This window comes from Doryrhamphus excisus, linkage group LG6, assembly GCF_037039965.1.
Source record: "Doryrhamphus excisus strain RoL-2023G ecotype Guam linkage group LG6, RoL_Dexc_Guam_v1.1, whole genome shotgun sequence".
Lineage (NCBI taxonomy): Eukaryota > Metazoa > Chordata > Actinopteri > Syngnathiformes > Syngnathidae > Doryrhamphus > Doryrhamphus excisus.
This window is the reverse complement of record NC_136362.1, coordinates 8,937,798-8,960,239: the sequence shown is the minus strand read 5'-3', so window position 1 is coordinate 8,960,239 and position 22,442 is coordinate 8,937,798. Positions and strand designations below refer to the sequence as shown.

At 40.6% G+C, this 22,442-nt stretch overlaps 1 protein-coding gene across 5 annotated transcripts; it reads right to left on the bottom strand.

Annotated features, from left to right (window-relative positions):
- Positions 1 to 8,702: 8,702 nt before the first annotated feature.
- On the bottom strand, positions 8,703 to 22,367 carry LOC131126518 (COP9 signalosome complex subunit 9). Of its 5 annotated transcripts, none has more exons than XM_078791361.1 (8): positions 22,188 to 22,367; positions 20,971 to 21,043; positions 17,890 to 18,200; positions 15,333 to 15,411; positions 13,628 to 13,672; positions 12,252 to 12,406; positions 9,491 to 10,369; positions 8,703 to 9,318 (listed from the first exon to the last, which is right to left on the bottom strand). In XM_078791361.1, the coding sequence occupies exons 3-8, from the start codon at positions 17,929 to 17,931 to the stop codon at positions 8,953 to 8,955; spliced, it is 1,566 nt and encodes a 521-aa protein (XP_078647487.1). In that variant the 5' UTR covers positions 17,932 to 18,200; positions 20,971 to 21,043; positions 22,188 to 22,367; the 3' UTR covers positions 8,703 to 8,952. The 5 variants fall into 5 exon arrangements, with proteins under 5 accessions (XP_078647487.1, XP_078647488.1, XP_078647489.1 ...); XM_078791362.1 differs by having other exon boundaries at positions 17,890 to 18,025; XM_078791363.1 differs by lacking the exon at positions 22,188 to 22,367 and adding an exon at positions 21,127 to 21,405 and having other exon boundaries at positions 17,890 to 18,025.
- Between the last annotated feature and the right edge of the window lie 75 nt (positions 22,368 to 22,442).

Below are 22,442 nucleotides of genomic sequence, written 5' to 3'. Positions count from 1 at the left end.
CAGTCACCAGCCACGCACGGAACCGAATATCTTTAGTCATAAAAGCAAAGACATGAAAGTGGCATGGATAATTTAGCATGACACAGCAAGTTAATATGCGACACGGCAAAACTGACCCACAACTGAACCCACAAACACGATCCTTCATGTTACATACGGCGACATCCATTTTTTATTAACGCTAAACAACAAACCCTTTCTAGCTTTTCTAGATTTGTGCGTCCTATTAGTGGTTTTCTTTTGGGAAATAAGGCGTATTTACCACCTGATCTCAGGGCCATAACTCACTGGCAGCTTAGGTGGACATTTATTGTGGCGAGCATCTTCCCAGCAAGCACTGCAGCTCCTTTACGGATGTCAAATACTACAAATCTAACTGGCGTGGAGGAGGAGAAAACAAAAGAATTCGATATTTACGAACCTGAAGTGAGCATTTATCAACGTGTGAACATCGTTTGTTGATGTAACGCCAACCATCCACGCAGGCAGCGTATAATATTTCATATTTGAACTGTCAAAAAAGCCTAAAAGAGACATTAAACACTGGATAATCAAAATGGAACAAAGACAAGTTTATTCTATGATCGTTACTGTTTTGCTTTTATTTTATTTTATTTATTCTTGTACATTTTTGTCTCATAATTATGACTTTATTGCCACAATATTTTGACTTTATTCTCATAACAATAGAACTTTTTCCATTACCTAATTTTCCAAAAAGTCCAACTTTTATCATTTTGCTTCTATTACAACTTTTAATAAGTAGTGTCTATTTTCATTTTATTCATTTTCTACCGCTTTTTCCTCACGAGGGTCACGGGGGGGTGCTGGAGCCTATCCCAGCTGTCTTCGGGCGAGAGGCGGGGTACACCCTGGACTGGTGGCCAGCCAATCACAGGGCACATATAGACAAACAACCATTCACACTCACATTCATACCTATGGACAATTTGGAGTCGCTAATTAACCTAGCATGTTTTTGGAATGTGGGAGGAAACTGGAGTACCCGGAGAAAACCCACGCATGCACGGGGAGAACATGCAAACAAATACAGAGATGGACTAGGGTGGAATTGAACTCGGGTCTCGTAGCTGTGAGACCTGCGCGCTAACCACTCAGGGGCCGTGCAGCCTTAGAAAAATATATATATATATTTTAGTTGAGTATAGACTTAAAATATAATATATAACAATATATATTCAAGAAAAAAAATTATCGGATGTGAAACAAATTTTGTAATTTTTGGAAAATTATATTGTAGAAAAATCTGCAAATAAAGTCATAGTACAAGAGAAAATTGTCAAAGATGATTTAAAGAGAAAGAAATGTACCTCGTACTTCGGTACAAGGTACATTATTTAAAAAAAAAACATAACAAAAAAAACCTTAAATCGTATTATGGAAAGCAGGAAGTGACCAAATGTAACAGTTACTGATTGTAAAAGTACCAGATGGAGGGGTAGGATTTAATAAGCTTTGCTTCTTCCTACTCCTTTTGGACATGTGGAACTGTGAACTGATTATGTGATGCATTCAATTGTAATCTGATGCATGTTCAAATCAAATAAAACCATAAAAAATTAAAATTTACAAAAAAATGCAAAACATTCTTTTATTAAATTAAAAAAATAAAATAAAAATTATATTAGGAAAGCAGGAAGTGAACAAATGTAACAGTTACTGATTGTAAAAGTACCAGATGGAGGGGTAGGATTTAATAAGCTTTGCTTCTTCCTACTCCTTTTGGACATGTGGAACTGTGAACTGATTATGTGATGCATTCAATTGTAATCTGATGCATGTTCAAATCAAATAAAACCATAAAAATTAAAAATTTACAAAAAAATGCAAAACATTATTTTATTAAATTAAAAAAATAAAATAAAAATTATATTAGGAAAGCAGGAAGTGAACAAATGTAACAGTTACTGATTGTAAAAGTACCAGATGGAGGGGTAGGATTTAATAAGCTTTGCTTCTTCCTACTCCTTTTGGACATGTGGAACTGTGAACTGATTATGTGATGCATTCAATTGTAATCTGATGCATGTTCAAATCAAATAAAACCATTAGCAAATATTTGGAACATTAAACCTAGCATGTTTTTGGAATGTGGGAGGAAACCGGAGTACTCGGAGAAAACCCACGCATGCACAGAAAGAACAAGCAAACTCCACACAGAGATGGTTGAGGGTGGAATCGAACTCGGGTCTCCTCGCTGTGAGGCCTGCGCACTAACCACTCGTCAACCGTATATTGTTACTTTGAAATATGTAAGTATGCTACGCTTCGTATGCCGTTTGCTGTGCTTAGCATTGTTTCAGCTTTTCTATAAATGATGAAAAATGCTAATTCTAAGCAGCATGAGACAAGATGGAGTCTGACAGTGAATCATTTGAAAGGTCAGCAATGCAGAAATACTTACTGTCTATCATTATGTAATATCGCATAAAGTTATCAGCTGCTGCTGCCAGGCATCCTGAACATTTGGACATTTTTTTCTTGCTAATTATTATTATTATTATTAATATATATGTCACACTTTGATTTGTAGCTTTGATGGTTCATTATATAAACAATAACTGTTATTATTAGCCAGACCTGACCTTTTTCCCACTAGATATGATTTTGATAGTTGGCCAGTTTTTTTTATTTGTGTGTAATGTTTCATTTTACCTGTACAACAGGGGGGGGGGGGTCCTAAGTGCGGCCCGGGGCCCATTTGTGACCCCTCTGCTGTTGTTTTATTGGCCTGTAGCTAGGGATGTATGGATAATTATCGGACATCCAAGTGAAATATAGAAACAATAAATATTGGTCAACATTGGTGTCAGATTTTTGCAACTTTACAAGAATAAAGTAACAATAATAAAAGAAAAAGTCCTAATTTTACAAGAATAACATTGTAATATTATGAGGAAAAATTATGTATTTTTTTTTCTACTTATTAAAAGTTGTAATAGAAACAAAATGATTAAAGTTGCACTTTTTGGAAAATTAAGTAATGGAAAAAGTTCTATTGTTACAAGAATAAAGTCCAAATATTGTGGCAATAAAATCATATTTATGAGACAAAAATGTACAAAAATAAATAAAGTAAAATAAAAGCAAAACAGGCGGCACGGAGGTCGAGTGGTTAGCGCGCAGGTCTCACAGTTAGGAGACCAGGGTTCAATTCCACTCTCGGCCATCTCTGTGTGGTGTTTGCATGTTCTCCCCATGCATGCGTGGGTTTTCTCCGGGTACTCCGGTTTCCTCCCACATTCCAAAAAAAAACATTCTAGGTTAATTGGCGACTCCAAATTGTCCATAGGTATGAATGTGAGTGTGAATGGTTGTTTGTCTATATGTGCCCTGTGATTGGCTGGCCACCAGTCCAGGGTGTACCCCGCCTCTCACCCGAAGACAGCTGGGATAGGCTCCAGCATCCATTGCAAACCTCGTGAGGATAAGCGGTAGAATATGAATGAATGAATACCCGCACCTCCAGTACTTCATATTGTTGGTAGAAGGAGCCAGCTGTACATATGCTACAACTTAGCTTAGCATAAACTTCGCTAACATAGACACAAATATTTGCAGTTTCCTCTGGACCGCCTGAGGGACTCCAGAGGCGATACCGTCCCCACCAGAACCATCGTGCATTCTATAAAAGCAACGGTCAATGTAGCATACGTTGGTAGGCTAGCTGTGGGGTTACGGACCGCGTTGTGTTGTACCGTAAAAACGCCGTTATGGCATCAGATGGTGTAAATCAAGCGATGTGAGCACAGAGTTGTTATCCGTGTGTTCTCGGCTATAACAGCCGACCCCGGTAGCAGCATGCGGCGGCCGCACAACAACACCCGTGCCGCTGCAGCTCAGACATTCATTTGCCCCGCTTTCGCATCTGCTCAAGCCAAAAACTCGCTACGCCCCGCTGAGTTCTAAATCTTGTCGTGTCTATGATTTGGCTGCGTAAAAGAAAACAAAAGCGCGCACGTATCGTAAAAACCCTTTACTGACTGTAAGCCGCAGACTTGTTTGCTTGGGAAGATAAAACTTCCACCCGAGTTCATGAATAATAAAGACAAGCTGGTCTTTTATACAACGCGGCGAGTGAAATATAGAAGCAATAAAAACTGGACGTGAGATGATAGCGGTGGAATATTTTTGCCGCGGCCTACAAATTCATGCTGCCATGTCTTTCGATAACAATAAGAAACATATAACTAAGAAAATAAACTTCTGGGGATCACAATAGATGAAAATATGAGCCTCATACTACAAATATACAACATAAGGTGGGCAGAAATATTTCAGTAAAAAAATATAATAAAAATAACTTCATTCAGAAATAAACTAAATGAAACTTACTGTTGTTGTCATTTAAAACGATTATTTTTCTTACTAGTTATGGATCTGACTAGTTAGCTCGCAAGCTAGTAGCAAGCTCTCTATCATTGGATTGTTCTTGAACTTTTCATCTACCTACACTTTGAATATGTCAGGTAAAATATATCACAAAAATAACTTCATTCAGAAATAAACTAAATGAAACTTAATGTTGTTGTCATTTAAAATGATTTTTTTCTTACTAGTTATGGATCTGACTAGTTAGCTCGCAAGCTAGTAGCAAGCTCTCTATCATTGGATCGTTCTTGAACCTTTTATCTACCTACACTTTGAATATGTCAGATAAAATATATCTCAAAAATAACTTCATTCAGAAATAAACTAAATAAAAATTACTGTTGTCGTTATTTAAAATGATTTTTTTCTTACTAGTTATGGATCTGACTAGTTAGCTAGCAAGCTAGTAGCAAGCTCTCTATCATTGGATTGCTCTTGAACTTTTCATCTACCTACACTTTGAATATGTCAGATAAAATATATCACAAAAATACTAACTTAATTCAGAACTAAACTAAATGAAAATGACTGTTGTCGTCATTTAAAATGATTTTTTTCTTACTAGTTAGGGATCTGACTAGTTAGCTAGCAAGCTAGTAGCTAGCTCTCTATCATTGGATTGTTCTTGAACTTTTCATCTACCTACACTTTGAATATGTCAGGTAAAATATATCACAAAAATAACTTCATTCAGAAATAAACTAAATGAAACTTAATGTTGTTGTCATTTAAAATGATTTTTTTCTTACTAGTTATGGATCTGACTAGTTAGCTCGCAAGCTAGTAGCAAGCTCTCTATCATTGGATCGTTCTTGAACCTTTTATCTACCTACACTTTGAATATGTCAGGTAAAATATATCACAAAAATACTAACTTAATTCAGAACTAAACTAAATGAAAATGACTGTTGTCGTCATTTAAAATGATTTTTTTCTTACTAGTTAGGGATCTGACTAGTTAGCTAGCAAGCTAGTAGCAAGCTCTCTATCATTGGATCGTTCTTGAACCTTTTATCTACCTACTCTTTGAATATGTCAGATAAAATATATCACAAAAATAACTTCATTCAGAAATAAACTAAATAAAAATTACTGTTGTCATCATTTAAAATGATTTTTTTCTTACTAGTTATGGATCTGACTAGTTAGCTCGCAAGCTAGTAGCAAGCTCTCTATCATTGGATCGTTCTTGAACCTTTTATCTACCTACACTTTGAATATGTCAGATAAAATATATCACAAAAATACTAACTTAATTCAGAACTAAACTAAATGAAAATGACTGTTGTCGTCATTTAAAATGATTTTTTTCTTACTAGTTATGGATCTGACTAGTTAGCTCGCAAGCTAGTAGCAAGCTCTCTATCATTGGATCGTTCTTGAACTTTTCATCTACCTACACTTTGAATATGTCAGATAAAATATATGACAAAAATAACTTCATTCAGAAATAAACTAAATGAAACTTAATGTTGTTGTCATTTAAAATGATTTTTTTCTTACTAGTTATGGATCTGACTAGTTAGCTAGCAAGCTAGTAGCAAGCTCTCTATCATTGGATCGTTCTTGAACTTTTCATCTACCTACACTTTGAATATGTCAGATAAAATATATCTCAAAAATAACTTCATTCAGAAATAAACTAAATAAAAATTACTGTTGTCGTTATTTAAAATGATTTTTTTCTTACTAGTTATGGATCTGACTAGTTAGCTAGCAAGCTAGTAGCAAGCTCTCTATCATTGGATTGTTCTTGAAGTTTTCATCTACCTACACTTTGAATATGTCAGATAAAATATATCACAAAAATACTAACTTAATTCAGAACTAAACTAAATGAAAATGACTGTTGTCGTCATTTAAAATGATTTTTTTCTTACTAGTTAGGGATCTGACTAGTTAGCTAGCAAGCTAGTAGCTAGCTCTCTATCATTGGATTGTTCTTGAACTTTTCATCTACCTACACTTTGAATATGTCAGGTAAAATATATCACAAAAATAACTTAATTAAGAAATAAACTAAATAAAAATGACTGTTGTCGTCATTTAAAACGATAATTTGTCCTACCGGTTGTAGATCTGACTAGTTAGCTAGCAAGCTAGTAGAGTAGTAGGATTGCTAGTACTGTGCACACGTCTATCTTTGTATTTATGATGCTAATTAGATGCTAGTCAGTTGTGTTGCAAGTAAGACAGGCGGCCATGACGCATGGTTCTGCTGTGACGAGCTTATCTCCATATCATAATGTTTCATAATTGTTCTTCACCGAGCCGTGAAATTGATCCCAAACATTTACTCTTTTCTTGTGTCTCATCACACAGTTTGATCTCTGCTCCCCCGGAAGATGACCTTCAATGAAATTTCATTCGGAACGACCATGCGTACATGAAAGAGGTTCATGGTTTGGTAAGTGGCTTCCATGTTTTTCCACGGAATTGGACTTGATTCCATTAACCCTGACTAACCAGAATTTAAGGAAATTCATATTTTCGAGTAATATGAATACAAATTGTTCAATCGTTTATTATTTTTATACAAAATAACAACATTTGTGAATGGTTGTTTGTCTATATGTGCCCTGTGATTGGCTGGCCACCAGTCCAGGGTGTACCCCGCCTCTTGCCCAAAGACAGCTGGGGTAGGCTCCAGCACCCCGCGACCTTTGTGAGGATAAGTGGTAGAAAATGAATGAATAACAACATTTAAAAAACACCAGTCCAGGGTGTACACCCGCCTCTTGCCTGAAGACAGCTGGGATAGGCTCCAGCACCCCCCGCGACCCTCGTGAGGATAAGCGGTAGAAAATGAATGAATGAATAAATGAATGAATAACAATATTTAAAAAAAACACCAGTCCAGCGTTTACCCCGCCTCTCGCCCAAAGACAGCTGGGATAGGCTCCAGCACCCCTGCGCCCTTCGTGAGGATAAGCAGTAGAAAATGAATGAATGAATTAATAACAACCTTTAAAAAAAAGTCCAGGGTGTACCCCGCCTCTCGCCCAAAGACAGCTGGGATAGGCTCCAGCTCCCCCTGTGACCCTCGTGAGGATAAGCGGTAGAAAATGAATGAATGAATGAATAACAACATTTTAAAAAAACACCAGTCCAGGGTGTACACCCGCCTCTCGTCCAAAGACAGCTGGGATAGGCTCCAGCAGCCCCCACGACCCTCGTGAGGATAAGCGGTAGAAAATGAATGAATAAATGAATGAATAACAACATTTAAAAAAACACCAGTCCATGGTGTACACCCGCCTCTTGCCTGAAGACAGCTGGGATAGGCTCCAGCACCCCCCGCGACCCTCGTGAGGATAAGCAGCAGAAAATGAATGAATGAATAAATGAATGAATAACAATATTTAAAAAAAACACAAGTCCAGGGTGTACCCCGCCTCTTGCCCAAAGACAGCTGGGATAGGCTCCAGCACCCCCTGCGACCCTTGTGAGGATAAACGATAGAAAATGAATGAATGAATGATAACAACATTTAAAAACACACCAGTCCAGGGTGTACCTCGCCTCTTGCCCGAAGACAGCTGGGATAGGCTCCAGCACCCCTGCGACCCTTGTGAGGATAAGCGGTAGAAAATGAATGAATGAATGAATGAACATTTAAAAAAAACACCAGTCCAGGGTGTACCCCCGCCTCTCGCCCGAAAACAGCTGGGATAGGCTCCAGCATGTTAGCATGTACAGTATACCATGGACGTGACGTAGCCTTGAACTAACACCATTGCTTCTTTTTCGGAAGATTAACCAGAAGTGCGGTAGATAATGGCGGATTACTTACTCTAGCTAGCTAGCTCGCCAAGCTAGCAGGAGTTATCCAGCTAGTTAGCTAGCTACTGCTAAGCTGAGGCAGAGTGACAGCCAAGGCAAAGGGAAGAATTAAAGATGGCAGAAAAGCCCAACGGGCAAAGACTTTGATGGGTGAGCCATCAGACATGCTGGGATTGATTGCTTTAGCCTGGAGCAAAATATCCAACCGTTGTACTATTTTTCATGCTTGTGGTGGTACAGGGGCCGCATGGTGGTCTAGTGGTTTGCGTGTTGACTACATTGTCATGTAATCAGGAAGATCTGAGTTCAAATCTCTGTTAGGAGGTTGCATGTTTTTTTTCCCAGTACACACATGGGTTTTCTCCAGGTACTGGTACTGGTACTGGTACCCCCCCACATTGGAGACTGGTGTGAATGGTTGCGTGTCTGTACGTGTCAGCTGGGATAGGCTCCATTTCTTTTTTCTTCCCCGTTGGCCGTCAGCCTTAAAAGGGTACATGGTCGCCAACATGTGGCACTTGAGAGAAATGAGTAACTTCTTTTGTTATTTTTCAAATGTTTATTTCTTTAAGAACGTCAACCAATCTACATAAAAGAAGCGATGGGAGGCGGAAAACGACCTTAAATACACTTTGGCTGTTTGCGTGTCCACACAACAAAAACAAACACATTCACTCGAGAACTGTCACATGGTTTACCTGCACTGCTGCTAACAATAACAGCTAGTCCAAAAAAGTAGCTTCAGGTGGCGGGGGAGTATTCTAGGATTCTGGTTTTCTACATGGATTTATGCTGGCTCATGACGCCTCGCAGGAAGTCCTCAAAGCGGATTCCGGATTTCGTGGACTTCTTAGCGGGCTCGTGCACCGCTTTCTCAACGGTACCGGCGCGACGCAGGCGACAGTTGTAGTCAAATTCAGGGTCGCAGTCGGGGTCCGGGAAGATAATGCCACCCGTGCCGGCTGTCTGGGCTCGCATGGCTGGGGGCGCGGTGAACTTGGCACAGTTGGGGTCATACGGGTGGCAGAGGGGCTGGGTGTCGGCCTTGGCGTGAGACTCCAACGGCGTGCAGTCTTTGTCATAGTGCACATAGCAGTCATAGCCCTCCTTGGTCTTGCCGCGGATGCCCAGCTTGGAGCGGACCTGGTTGATTGATTGATTGATTGATTGATTGATTGATTGGTGGTTTTTGTTCAAAGCAGAAGCGTTAAAGACAGCAAAGCAACAACAAAATCATTCAAAAAATTTCACAAACCAACGAAGAAGAAGTAAAAATGGTTATTAGTCAAAAACAAGCAGGGCGTCAAATTCAGACCTGGTGCTCCGGGAACTGCGCCTGGGTCTTGCGTAGGGCGGCGGCAGCCGCCAGTATGCAGTACGGATCGTAGCGGGGGTCGCAAGCCAGGGGAGCGGCGACGTGTGCTGGCTGGCCCTTGGGGGCGTACTCCATCACGGGCTTAGTGAGGCTGGACAGCTTGGTGGCGGTCAGGGGGTTGCAGCCTGCATCAAAGAGGGGGTTGCAGTGCTGCTCTTGTGGCGCCCCAGAGTTGGCACTTTGGGCGGCTACGTTGCCCACACAGAAGGGGTCCACTGCGGGGTCACAGCCGGGGTAGAGGTGGTGGTAGAAACCAGCGGGGGATTTCTGCATCATTAACGGCATGCAGTAAGGGTCGTTGGGGTCACATCCGAGGGCACTGTAGGAAGGAGCGGGTCCGGTCGCAGGGCGGTAGCCGTACGCCGCCCTTAAGTGGTACTGGAGACACTCGACGTCATCATGGTTGCAGATCCTCAGCAGCTCAGATTTCTGCTCGTGGCTCAGGAAGGACTCAAGAACGGGGGCGTAGTAGTAGAACCCGCTGGGGCTTTTCATCGGCATGGGCAGTATCGGGGCGGGCGCTTTGGCCGGAGCGGGCTCGGGCTTGGGGGCGGCGGCCTTGGGTGCCAGAGGGAAGAGGCAGTAGGGGTCGATGTAGGGGTTGCACATTCTGACGGCGGCAGACTTGATGGGGGCGGGCATCACCACAGCAGCTTTGGGCTTACTGGTGGACTCTGCAATGCATTCTGGGTCGTCGGAGTCGGCGCAGGCCTTGTAGATTTCGCTCAGGTGTTTGAGGTAGTGGTTGAAGGTGGGGCCCTCCTCTGACCTGTGCTTGTTTTGCAGGTACGCCATGTAGAGACGGTCCAAATCCTCAACCTAAAAGTGATGATTTTTGAAATATTAATAATAATTAATAATATTATTATTGATAATAATGTTTTATTATGTAATTCGATTTTTTTATATGTCATGTTAAGCATATAACATAAATATGCATGTTTTAAAAAAAGCAAATGACTGCACAGTTGTGTTGGCAGTGCGCCCTCCAGTGGAAGTAAAAAATAAGGCAGGGGGGAAAAAAACAGCAAAATAAATACAATACTGAGTCTATGGTCTTATTTATGTCTCAGATGTCTTATTTTCTCCTATTATGTCTACTATATTGGGTAATAAGAGTGTGACTATCGGGGTGTTATTTCATGCTAAAATTTTTCTAATAATTACATGTCTACAGGGCTTTAATACAGTTTTTAATAAGGTTTTTTTTATGTCTCATCTGTCTTATTTTGTCTTATTATGTCTACTTTATTGGGTAATAGCAGTGTGACTATAGGGGTGTTATTTCATGCTTAAATTTCTCTAATAATTACATGTCTACAGGGCTTTAACAAGTTTTTTTAATGTCTCATATGTCTTATTTTGTCTTATTATGTCTACTATATTGGGTAATAGGAGTGTGACTATAGGGGTGTTTTTTCATGCTTAAATTTCTCTAATAATTACATGTCTACAGGGCTCTAATAAGGTTTTTTTATGTCTCATATGTCTTATTTTCTCTTATTATGTCTACTTTATTGGGTAATTTGAGTGTAAAGGTGACTATAGGGGTGTTATTTCATGTCTAGAGGGCTCTAATAAGGTTTTTTTATGTCTCATATGTCTTATTTTCTCTTATTATGTCTACTTTATTGGGTAATTTGAGTGTAAAGGTGACTATAGGGGTGTTATTTCATGTCTAGAGGGCTCTAATAAGGTTTTTTTAATGTCTCATATATCTTATTTTCTCTTATTATGTCTACTTTATTGGGTAATATGAGTGTAAAGTGACACAAAGCTTATTTTGGAGGTAGTAAACTGGTTTTCTATGTCTTGAATGTCTTACTTTCTTTGATCATATCTACTATATTGGTTAATGGTGATTATACGGGTGTTATTTCATGACAAGAGGGCTCTAATAATGTTTAAAAGTGTATTTAGGAGGTGGTAAACTGGTTTTCTATGTCTTAAATGTCTTATTTTATTTGATTATATCTACTATATTGGTTAATGGTGACTATAGGGGTGTTATTTCATGACTAGAGGGCTCTAATAATGTTTAAAAGTGTATTTAGGAGGCAGTAAACTGGTTTTCTATGTCTTAAATGTCTTATTTTATTTGATTATATCTACTATATTGGTTAATGGTGACTATAGGGGTGTTATTTCATGACTAGAGGGCTCTAATAATGTTTAAAAGTGTATTTAGGAGGCAGTAAACTGGTTTTCTATGTCTTAAGTGTCTTATTTTCTTTGATTATATCTACTATATTGGTTAGTGGTGACTGTAGGGGTGTTACTTCATGACTTGAGGGCTCTAATAATGTTTAAAAGTGTATTTAGGAGGTGGTAAACATGTTTTCTATGTCTTAAATGTCTTATTTTCTTTGATTATATCTACTATATTGGTTAATGGTGACTATAGGGGTGTTATTTCATGTCTAGAGCGCTCTAATAATGTTAAAAAGCTTATTTCAAAGGATGAGTGTATTGTAAATGTTAGAAACAACACAATGGGCCACATATAGACTGTGGGACGGACATTTCCCATCCCTGATGAAGATGTTTGTTGCTTTTCCAGACCAGATTCCCCTCAAAATAAAAGGTATGAGTAGAAAAGTAGATGTTTTGAGAGCCTTCAGGTTCCAATCGATGAGTTTCCAGAGTGCGTTGCAATTTCTGCGACTATCAGCATTTACTAGCAAACCAAAATTGGACTCACGCCCTCCTGGTTGTGGGAGTCCATGAAGTACTTGTACCAGCCCCAGAAGTCAGGAAGGCGTTTGAACTGAGGCACGGCCATGACGGGCACGTTCCTCCTGTGGCGCACCAGCTTCTTCAGGTTGGACATCACCTGGGCCTTCACATCGTCGGAGCCTGCACACACCAACACATCCTGATCAACAAGTCCTGCTAGTCTCAATGATGGCTAACGCTAGTAGCCAAACCTAGCTAAATGGTTATCATTAGCTGACAACATAACTAATGCTGCTGAGGGCAGGAAGGAAGGAGGGTGGGATGTAATGCTGGCAGTTAGCGCCCCCTAGAGCCGCCTTGTAACTGTTGCAAGCAGTCCCTTTCATCTTGTAGTAAAAAATCTAATGTATTTGATTTAATTGTGTTTATTTAATTCAATTTTACAAAATGTAATTAATTATTTAATTCACTTGGATTTTTCACACAGATTTAAAATAATTAATTTTCTTGTTAATTTTTGACATTTAATTATTTTACTTGTATTTTTTCAGATTTAAAAAATTGCTTTACTTGTATTTTGTTTTAGAGGTTTAGAGATTTAGATTTTATTGTTTTATTGACTTTACAGATTTTTTCAATTTAATTCATTATTTTGTAGTTGTACTTTTTAATAGATTTAAAAATATATATATTTAATGAAACGGTTTTCCTATTTAATACTGTAACTGTAATATTTACTTGCTTGTATTTTTTAAATTTGTAAATTTTGATTATTTCATTTACCTGAATTTTTTAAGTTTTATTTGAATTAATTACATAATTTTATTATTTTTAAATAAATGTTTAATGTATATTTTTAATAGATTATTTAATGTATTGACTGTAAATACATAAATTAAGTTTTGAGTATTAATATTTGTCAAATTACAACAATTGTTAAAATATACTGTACATTTGAAAGTTTTTTTTAGTTTTATTTGAATTAATTATCTAATTTTCTTTTTTTTACTGTTTTTATTTTTAAATATTTTTATTGTATATTTTTAAATAGACTTTTTAATGTATTGATTGTAAATACATAAATTAAGTTTTGTGTATTAATATTTGTCAAATTACAACAATTTTTAAAATATACTGTACAGTTGAAAGTTTTTTTGTTTTATTTGAATCAATTATCAAATTTTCAATTTTTTTTACTGTTTTTATTATTTTTAAATATTTTTATTATATATTTTTAAATAGAATTTTAAAGGAATTGATTGTAAATACATAAATTACGTTTTGCTTATAAATATTTGTCAAATTACAACAATTTTAAAAATATACTGTACATTTGAACGTTTTTTCATAATTTTTTTTTTCAAAAAAAAAAATCCCCATTGTGGCATCCCGGGTCCTCACCTTCCGCCTCCTTGTGTTGCTGGAGCGGGACGGCCCCCAGGAATTCTGTAAAATCCAAACAGGAGCCACATTAGCGGCAACAGGAACATTCACTGACAAGGACCAGATGTTGCTCTTGCCATCAACGTCGGGAAAAGACAAAAACGCTGAGCCCCTTCAAATAAAAAGCCCCCCCCCCGGGGGGCAGAACACGGCAGGTGCCGGGACTCTGGCGCCCCGGCCCAGGCGGCATCCTGCAAATTAACCCTGCCTCGCCTTGATTGTGCTTTTAAGCAGCATTTTTTTTTCCAGATTTCCAATACGTAGCTGTATGTTTATGAAAGTACTGGGGGCTTCCTTGACCTGTAAAAACTACAAAGCGTGCCCCCCCCACCAACTAATTACTGCTTTGCTGTAAAAGCAAAAGAAATCACAGGCGTGTTTGTGTGCATGAGATGGCCGAGGGTGGAATTGAACCCTGGTCTCCTAGCTGTGAGGTCTGCGCGCTAACCACTCACCCACCGTGCCACGTTCATTCATTCATTTTCTACCGCTTTTCCTCACAAGGGTCGCAAGGGGGGGTGCTGGAGCCTATCCCAGCTGTCTTTGGGCAAGAGGCGGGGTACACCCTGGACTGGTGGCCAGCCAATCACAGGGCACATATAGACAAACAACCATTCACACTCACATTCATACCTATGGACAATTTGGAGTCGCTAATTAACCTAGCATGTTTTGCTAGCATGTTTCATGTATGTTAGCATGTTTTTGGAATATGGGAGAAAACCGTAGTACCATAGAAACCCACACACAGATGGCCGGGGGTGGAATTGAACTCGGGTCTCCTAGGTGTGAGGTCTATGTGCTAACCACTCGTCCACCGTGCAGCCCTTAAAATGAATCAGTTCATGACTATGATGTCTTGTATTCTCTATGTTGTGATTTAAAATACTGGACTGGTGGCCAGCCAATCACAGGGCACATATAGACAAACAACCATTCACACTCACATTCATACCTATGGACAATTCGGAGTCGCTAATTAACCTAGCATGTTTTTTTTGGAATGTGGGAGGAAACCGGTGTACCCGGAGAAAACCCACGCATGCACGGGGAGAACATGCAAACTCCACACAGAGATGGCCGAGGGTGGAATTGAACTCGGGTTTCCTAGCTTTGAGGTCTATGCGCTAACCACTCGTCCACCGTGCAGCCCCTAAAATGAATCAGTTATGATTTAAAATACTGTACACTACTTTTTTTGACACAACATATATACTGGTATCAGATTGGTATCACGATACCAATACCTGAATTTCACCCAGTATCAGATCCAGTACCCTATTCGGGGGCTTTAGGATCTCCTGATCCTTTAGCGTCTACCGGGACTGTTTTTAGCCGAGAGTGAAGCTTCCGGGATGAGACTCGGCACCTCCAAATGCGAGGCCGTAGTTCTCAGTCGGAAAAGGATGTAGTGCTACCTCCGGATTGGGAATGAGATCCTGTTCCTTGTGGAGAACTTCAAGTATCTCAGGGTCTTGTTCACGAGTGAGGAAAGGTTGGAGCGTGAGGTCGACAGGCGGATCGGTAATGCGGTTACTATACCGGATCGAGATAGCTGAGCCGGAAGTTCACCCCCATCCCATCAATATTCCCAACCTCACCGCTACTTTTTACAATCATAGGCCTTTTCTGGTCATGAAATCCTACAAAAAGGGAATTTTACCTGGTAACAAAACCATGGCCAGAAGGAGTCCGGCGTGGAGGACGGTACGTGATGCCATGTTCACGTCTGCGGGTGCTTCCTGTGCAAAAGGAGCAAAATCCAGGTGTTAATCCTGTTGCTATAAATGTACTTTCAATATCAGCATCCATTGATGATAAACACTGAGAGGATTGGGGACAGGCTATTTTTAGACTTTTCAGGGATTACGGAGATGATGAGTTCGGAAACAATCAGACAGCTGAAACATGTCAAAGTGAGATTCGAACAACGGCACTGAGTCTTACCGGCTGTGGTGCTGATGTGCTGTGGATCTCCGCACTCGGGTCCCTGCACCTCTATGGGGCAGGCAGGCAGGCAGGGACACATTTTTAAGGAGCCCCCTCCCCTCGATCATTAAAAACCAAATAGACACGGCGTACGGACGGCGGGGTTGGTTCTGGTCCCTCCCATCAAGGGGAGGGCCGTCATTAGAGTCCCACATGGAGGGAGGGGGGCACTAACAAGATGGCTTTTTGTGTTTTTTTTACCACTCGACCACCGTGCAGCCCTTAAAATGAATCAGTTAATGACTATGATGTCTTGTATTCTCTATGTTATGATTTAACAGCCAATCACAGGGCACATATAGACAAACAACCATTCACACTCACATTCATACCTATGGACAATTTGGAGTCGCTAATTAACCTAGCATGTTTTTGGAACGTGGGAGGAAACCGGAGTACCATAAAATGTGTGATGTCCTGTTAGCGATCACATATTTGATCATCAAAGATTGCGTGCAGCATTTTTTATTTTCCTTCAAGCGCCGCCACGCCAAGCTGGAGTCAGTAGTGGGAGCAGACCTCCTAACGAGGAGACGCTAATGAAGCAAATAGCTGATAAAAAGTTGAGCCATGAGGGCCTGCTTGGAATGCCACGTAGCATACACTTGTCAAATAGAAGATCTTTGACTACAGTTTTTGCAGTGGGTCCTTAAATACAGTAAATTGCTGTGTTCAAATACAGGATCTTTGGCACTATTTATTTATGGGTGGGTGGATGGGTGGATTGATGGATGGATGGATGGATGGATGGATGGATGGATGGATGGATGGATGGATGGATGGATGGATGGATGGGTGGGTGGATGGATGGATGATGGATGGGTGGATGGAGGGGTGGGTGGGTGGTTCGATGGATGGATGGCTAGATGGATGGATGGGTGGATGGATGAATGGGTGGATGGATGAATGGGTGGATGGGTGGGTGGGTGGTTGGGTGGGTGGATGGATCGATGGGTGGGTGGTTAGATGGATGGATGGATGGATGGGTGGGTGGGTGGTTCGATGGATGGATGGATGGATGGATGGATGGATGGATAGATGATGGATGGATGGGTGGGTGGATGGATGGGTGGTTGGATCGATGGGTGGGTGGGTGGTTAGATGGATGGATGGATGGATGGATGGATGGATGGATGGATGGATGGATGGATGGATGGATGGATGGATGGATGGGTGGGTGGATGGATGGGTGGGTGGTTCGATGGATGGATGGATAGATGGATGGATGGGTGGATGGATGAATGGGTGGATGGATGAATGGGTGGATGGATGAATGGGTGGATGGATGGATGGGTGGGTGGGTGGTTGGATGGGTGGATGGGTGGTTAGATGGATGGATGGATGGGTGGGTGGGTGGGTGGATGGATGGAGGGGTGGGTGGGTGGTTCAATGAATGGATGGATGGATGGATGGATAGATGATGGATGGGTGGATGGATAGATGATGGATGGATGGGTGGGTGGGTGGATGGATGGATAGATGGATGGATGGATGGGTGGTTGGATTGATGGGTGGGTGGGTGGTTAGATGGATGGATGGATGGATGGATGGATGGATGGATGGATGGATGGATGGATGGGTGGGTGGTTAGATGGATGGATGGATGGATGGGCTCTTAAAAATGGCAGTACTCTTGTTATATAAAGGATTTTTGATGAGGGTTTTTTCAATCTCCGTCAAACAGCAGTGCTCTTCTCATATAGAGGATCTTCGATGAGTTTTTCTGCAAAAACAGTAGCGCGCTGCTGTGAAAGAGAGGATCTTTGACATGTTTTTTTTTTTGCAGTAGGTCCTCATAAACAGTGCTTTTGTCATGGAGATGTTTGTTTAGAGTGCTACCAGGAATTCTGAGATGAAAAAAGATATTGTTAAAAACAGTTAATCTATTTTTGGTGCCCCAGCTCCTGTCATATAGAGGATCTATGACTAGTGTTTTATGTGACAAGTCTTTAAAGACAGCCTTAAAGACACTGCTGTCAAATAGAGGATCTTTGACAAGAGTGTTCCTGTCATAGAGAGGATCTGTGACTAGAGTTTTTTTTTCTGTAGGTCTTCATAAACACCCTCAGGGATTTAAACCTGCATGGAATGATGTGAAGACACCAGATATGAAATCACCAGCTAGCTATGAACATCCATAAAGTGGCCAATGGTCACATGTCATCTCCAGCGTGTTTATACACGGTATGTATAATTACACACCTGACAGGTGTTGCTGTGCGCTCACAAACCTGCAATCCAGGCCACGGGCCTCCCCGACACACCACGGTCATACCGGCTCCAAGCGCGGATGGAAGAATCTTCGGGATCTTAAGAATTTCACGACATCTGGAGCACCGTTTGGAGGAAGTTTCAAAAGGAGGACGACTATGAAAGGAAATTGTATGTCATTAGACGTCGGCAAAATGGCAGCTTTGCTTTTCCACAAGGGAACAAAAATGTCAGTATGTGTGGGGTGGGAGGTCGGAGTAATATCATCATCATAATCCTTGTCGCTCGGAGGATCAGATGATGTCATCGTCATCAAACAGCTCCTCAAAGTCTGCAAAAACACAAACTCATGCATGAAATACTTCAATATAGGCTTAGTGCAGTATCTACCACGACTCTGAAAGGACCAAAAAGTATTATTATGTTAGTACCACGTGCTGGCTGTTCAAAGTAAAAGCATCTTGGAATGCACTTGTCGCTTCACCAGGTCAGAGGTCAACAGCGTTAAGCGTATGAACATGCAGGAACAAAATGCAACACAGCCGAGCTCTTCTTCTGTCCGCCCCCAAAAAACTGTCTCAATGATTTACTGCTCTTTACATTCATGATGTGCGGTGGGGAGCGCTCACTTTGCTTATGTTTCTCTTTCTTTCGGTTCAAAATAACTCGGAAAAGAACAAGAAAAACAACTGATTCGATTTTGGGGGTGATCCGGATCACAGCCTGGATCCGGGAATTTTTTAAAGGATTCTTTCACATTAATAGGAGAATTTTCAGCATTTGTGCACACAATGCCTCAAAAAATGGTCAGAGCACTTGTTTTGGTCACGGTAATGTTAGCATGTTGACATTGCTAGCATGCTAACACCTAGCATGATAGTGTTAAGTGTTCTTTTAATATGTTATAACATCTTATAAGTCTAGTGGTTAGTGCACAGACCTCACAGCTAGGAGACCAGGGTTCAATTCCACCCTCGGCCATCTCTGTGTGGAGTTAGCATGTTCTCCCCGTGCATGCGTGGGTTTTCTCCGGGTACTCCGGTTTTCCTCCCACATTCCAAAAACATGCTAGGTTAATTGGTGACTCCAAATTGTCCATAGGTATGAATGTGAGTGTGAATGGTTGTTTGTCTATATGTGCCCTGTGATTGGCTGGCCACCAGTCCAGGGTGTACCCCGCCTCTCGCCCGAAGACAGCTGGGATAGGCTCCAGCACCCCCCGCGACCCTCGTGAGGAAAAAGCGGTAGAAAATGAATGAATGAATGAATAACATCTTATATAAGACATTGTTATAACAACATTGGCATCTTAGTAATGCTAGCATGCTAACATTAGGATAATAGTATTTTTTGCCCATTTTCATAGGTAGACACTATTATGTTGTCTTAGCATTTCTTAGCAAGCTAATATGATTTTTTTTTTAATTTTCATGAATATAAACATACAAACATACATTTACCACTTTCATGCTAGGTGTTAACATGCTAACATCAGCATGCTAACACTTGGTAGGTGTTAGCATGCTGATGTTAGCATGCTAGCAATGTTAACATGATAACATCAGCGTGCTAACACTTGGTAGGTGTTAGCATGCTGATGTTAACATGCTAACATCAGCATGTTAACACCTACCAAGTGTTAGCACTCTGATGCATGCCAGCAATGTTGACATGCTAACATCAGCATGCTAACACCTGGCACATTAATGTTAGCATGCTAACATATTTATAGATAGATAGAATTCCTTTAGTCATTGCGCAATAACACAGCAGTGAAATTGCCAACGAAATACACTAATATAAACATATAGCATTAGTATGCTAGATGTTAGCATGCTAACATTAGCATTCTTTAAGTCATTTAAAGCCTTCCATTGTATGTTTTCATTGTCATGGAGTGTAAAAATGTAGATAAAATAAATGTAGGTCTAATATTTATGCATGTAAATACCAATATGGCGGAACTATAGCACTCGGTGGAAGAATGCACTCCGACTGCTTTTCTAGTTACATCTTGCGTCAACTTCTTCTGCAGCCCGATGAGGCAACAGGCTAGTTGGGACTAAATAACAAAGCCCAAAGTGCCACTTAAAAACTGTCATCATCATCATTTTCCCATGGAAATCTCTCAAAGAAAAACAAATGTTTGGAGCCCAAATGAAAGCTTCCAGCCTTGCCTGGTGACACAAAGTCTTGTGTTGTGTGTCATAACTGTTGAAACAATGTTTTGAAACTCCTGCAAGGCCTTAGTGTTAAAACACAAACATGTCACACTTGAATGTTTCAGATCATCAAAAAAATGGAAATATTAGTCAATGACAAACACAACAACACAAAATGCTAATGTTTTTCAATTAAACTTTTTATGATTGAGGGAGAAAAAAATCCAAAACTATATGGCCCTGTGTGGAAAAGTGATTGGAAAAGTGATATGCACCCACCCACCCCCCGCCCCCCCAATCCCCTTAAAACATAACTGACATTAATTGAGATCTATCCGCGTGTAAAAGGCTATAAAGCCATTTCTAAAACTTTGGGACTCCAGCCACCCCACAGTGAGAGCCATTATTCACAAATGGCCAAAACATGGAACAGCGGCGAACCTTCCCAGGAGTGGCTAACCAGCCAAAATCACATTCCAAAATTTTCATTGGGGGGACGTTTGCCTCTCGTAGAGCATGTGATGTCTTTCTACCTCCAGGCCATGAAAGCGCTGCTGGTACACCACAGCAGGGAATCTCTTTACCAGCCCACGGAAAACATTCCTTGTATCCTCCTCCGCCTCCTCCAAACTAGCATGATCTCTGTCCCGAGGCGTGCGCTACATCAAACACCGGATGTGCCTTGCATGAGGCTCATTTAGGATTTATGTCTTGCAGAGACCACTCAAAGAGATTTCATTCATGTAGAAATGCATGCTACTCCATTAATTGGTAAGAAAATGGTACAACATGGCAGATTCAATGCATAAATTTCCACTTCAAAGTGTTAGATAGTTGATTCTTGAACTGATTCTTCCCAACCTGGCCACACATCTCTAGCCCAAATGTGACACAAATTGTCCATTTAGTTTTGCATATTTCTCACAAAAAAAGTTTTACCATTAAAAACGTCTGCATGAACTGCCTTTTCTGTGGCAACCAGGTCCATCAGCAATCCTGTGCTTCCCCCAGCCTGTCAGACAATAAAATGTACAAGTTAGACACACCAGCATAGCGCAAAGAGCCTACATCCGATACTGTATTTTAGTCATGCACGTCAAACATACAATATTGCGCCACAAACACTATTACTTAACAAAAATATCCAACCAACCTGAACTAAAAAAAACATACAAATAAACTACTACCAACTAGCAACTGTTTCGTGCATCGCTATACAGGATATATTGGACTTTAATTTTGAAATACTCCGGAAACTATTGTGGAACGCGCATTCCTCGATAAACAAACAAGATGGCGACCGGGACAACTAAAACACAACCCTTCTTATGAGTCATAAAGTGTAGTAATAACCATCTACATTACATTATTACACTCTTCGGCGTCCATTATGGATAAAATACTCCAGCTAGTGGATGACTGTTTATAAAGCAACGCCAAACTGACTGCATGAGCCCGATGGCTAGCTAACAAGCTAATCTACCTCGTCCAAATCAACGTAAGGACCCTCTCCTTCCGGAAATAGATTACTACCAACTGTTTCGTGCATCGCTAAACTGGATGTTATGTACTTTAATTTTGAAATACTCCGGAAGCGAATGCGGCACACGCATTCTCCGATAAACAAACAAGATGGCGACCAAGACAACTAAAACACAATCCTTCTCACGAGTCATAACATGTAGTAATAGCCCTCTACTTTGCATTATTACACTCTTCGACGCCCATTATGGACAAAATACTCCAGCTAGTGGATGACTGTTAATAAAGTAACGCCAAGCTGAATGCACGAGCCTGCTGGCTAGCTAACAAGCTAATCTACCTCGTCCCCATCAACGTAAGAAACCTCTCCTTCCTGAAATAGACTACTACCAACTAGCAAACTGTTTCGTGCATCGCTAAACTGGATGTTATGTACTTTAATTTTGAAATACTCCGGAAGCGAATCTGGCACACGCATTCTCCGATAAACAAACAAGATGGCGGCCAGGACAACTAAAACACAATCTTTCTTACGAGTCATAACATGTAGTAAATCCATCTACTTTACATTATTACACTATTCGACGTCCATTATGGACAAAATACTCCAGCTAGTGGATGGCTGTTTATAAAGTAACGCCAAGCTGAATGCATGAGCTAACAGGCTAATATACCTCATCCAGATCAACGTAAGGACCCACTTTTTCCGGAAACATCTCATCCACTGCAGGCTTCATGGCGGTCGAGTTCGGCGTCATAAGTGCCACCACTATAATTTATTAAGTCATTTAGCAAAATGTCGTCAAAGATTTGAAGGAAAGACACCACGGCACCAGCCACGAGAGTTTGTTTCTTGTGGTGCCTAGTGAAAATAAACCCGACCGGAAACTCGACTGTAAGCATACATAGTTCCTCTCCAATTTACGGTA

Coding starts and splice junctions, on each gene's coding strand:
- LOC131126518 (XM_078791361.1), bottom strand. CDS start 17,931: ATGACCGTGGTGTGTCGGGGAGGCCCGTGGCCTGGATTGCAG. Junction 15,412..17,889: donor GCCCGTGGCCTGGATTGCAG/GTTTGTGAGCGC, acceptor CCTTTTGCACAG/GAAGCACCCGCAGACGTGAA. Junction 9,319..9,490: donor CGCAGTTCCCGGAGCACCAG/GTCTGAATTTGA, acceptor TCAATCAACCAG/GTCCGCTCCAAGCTGGGCAT.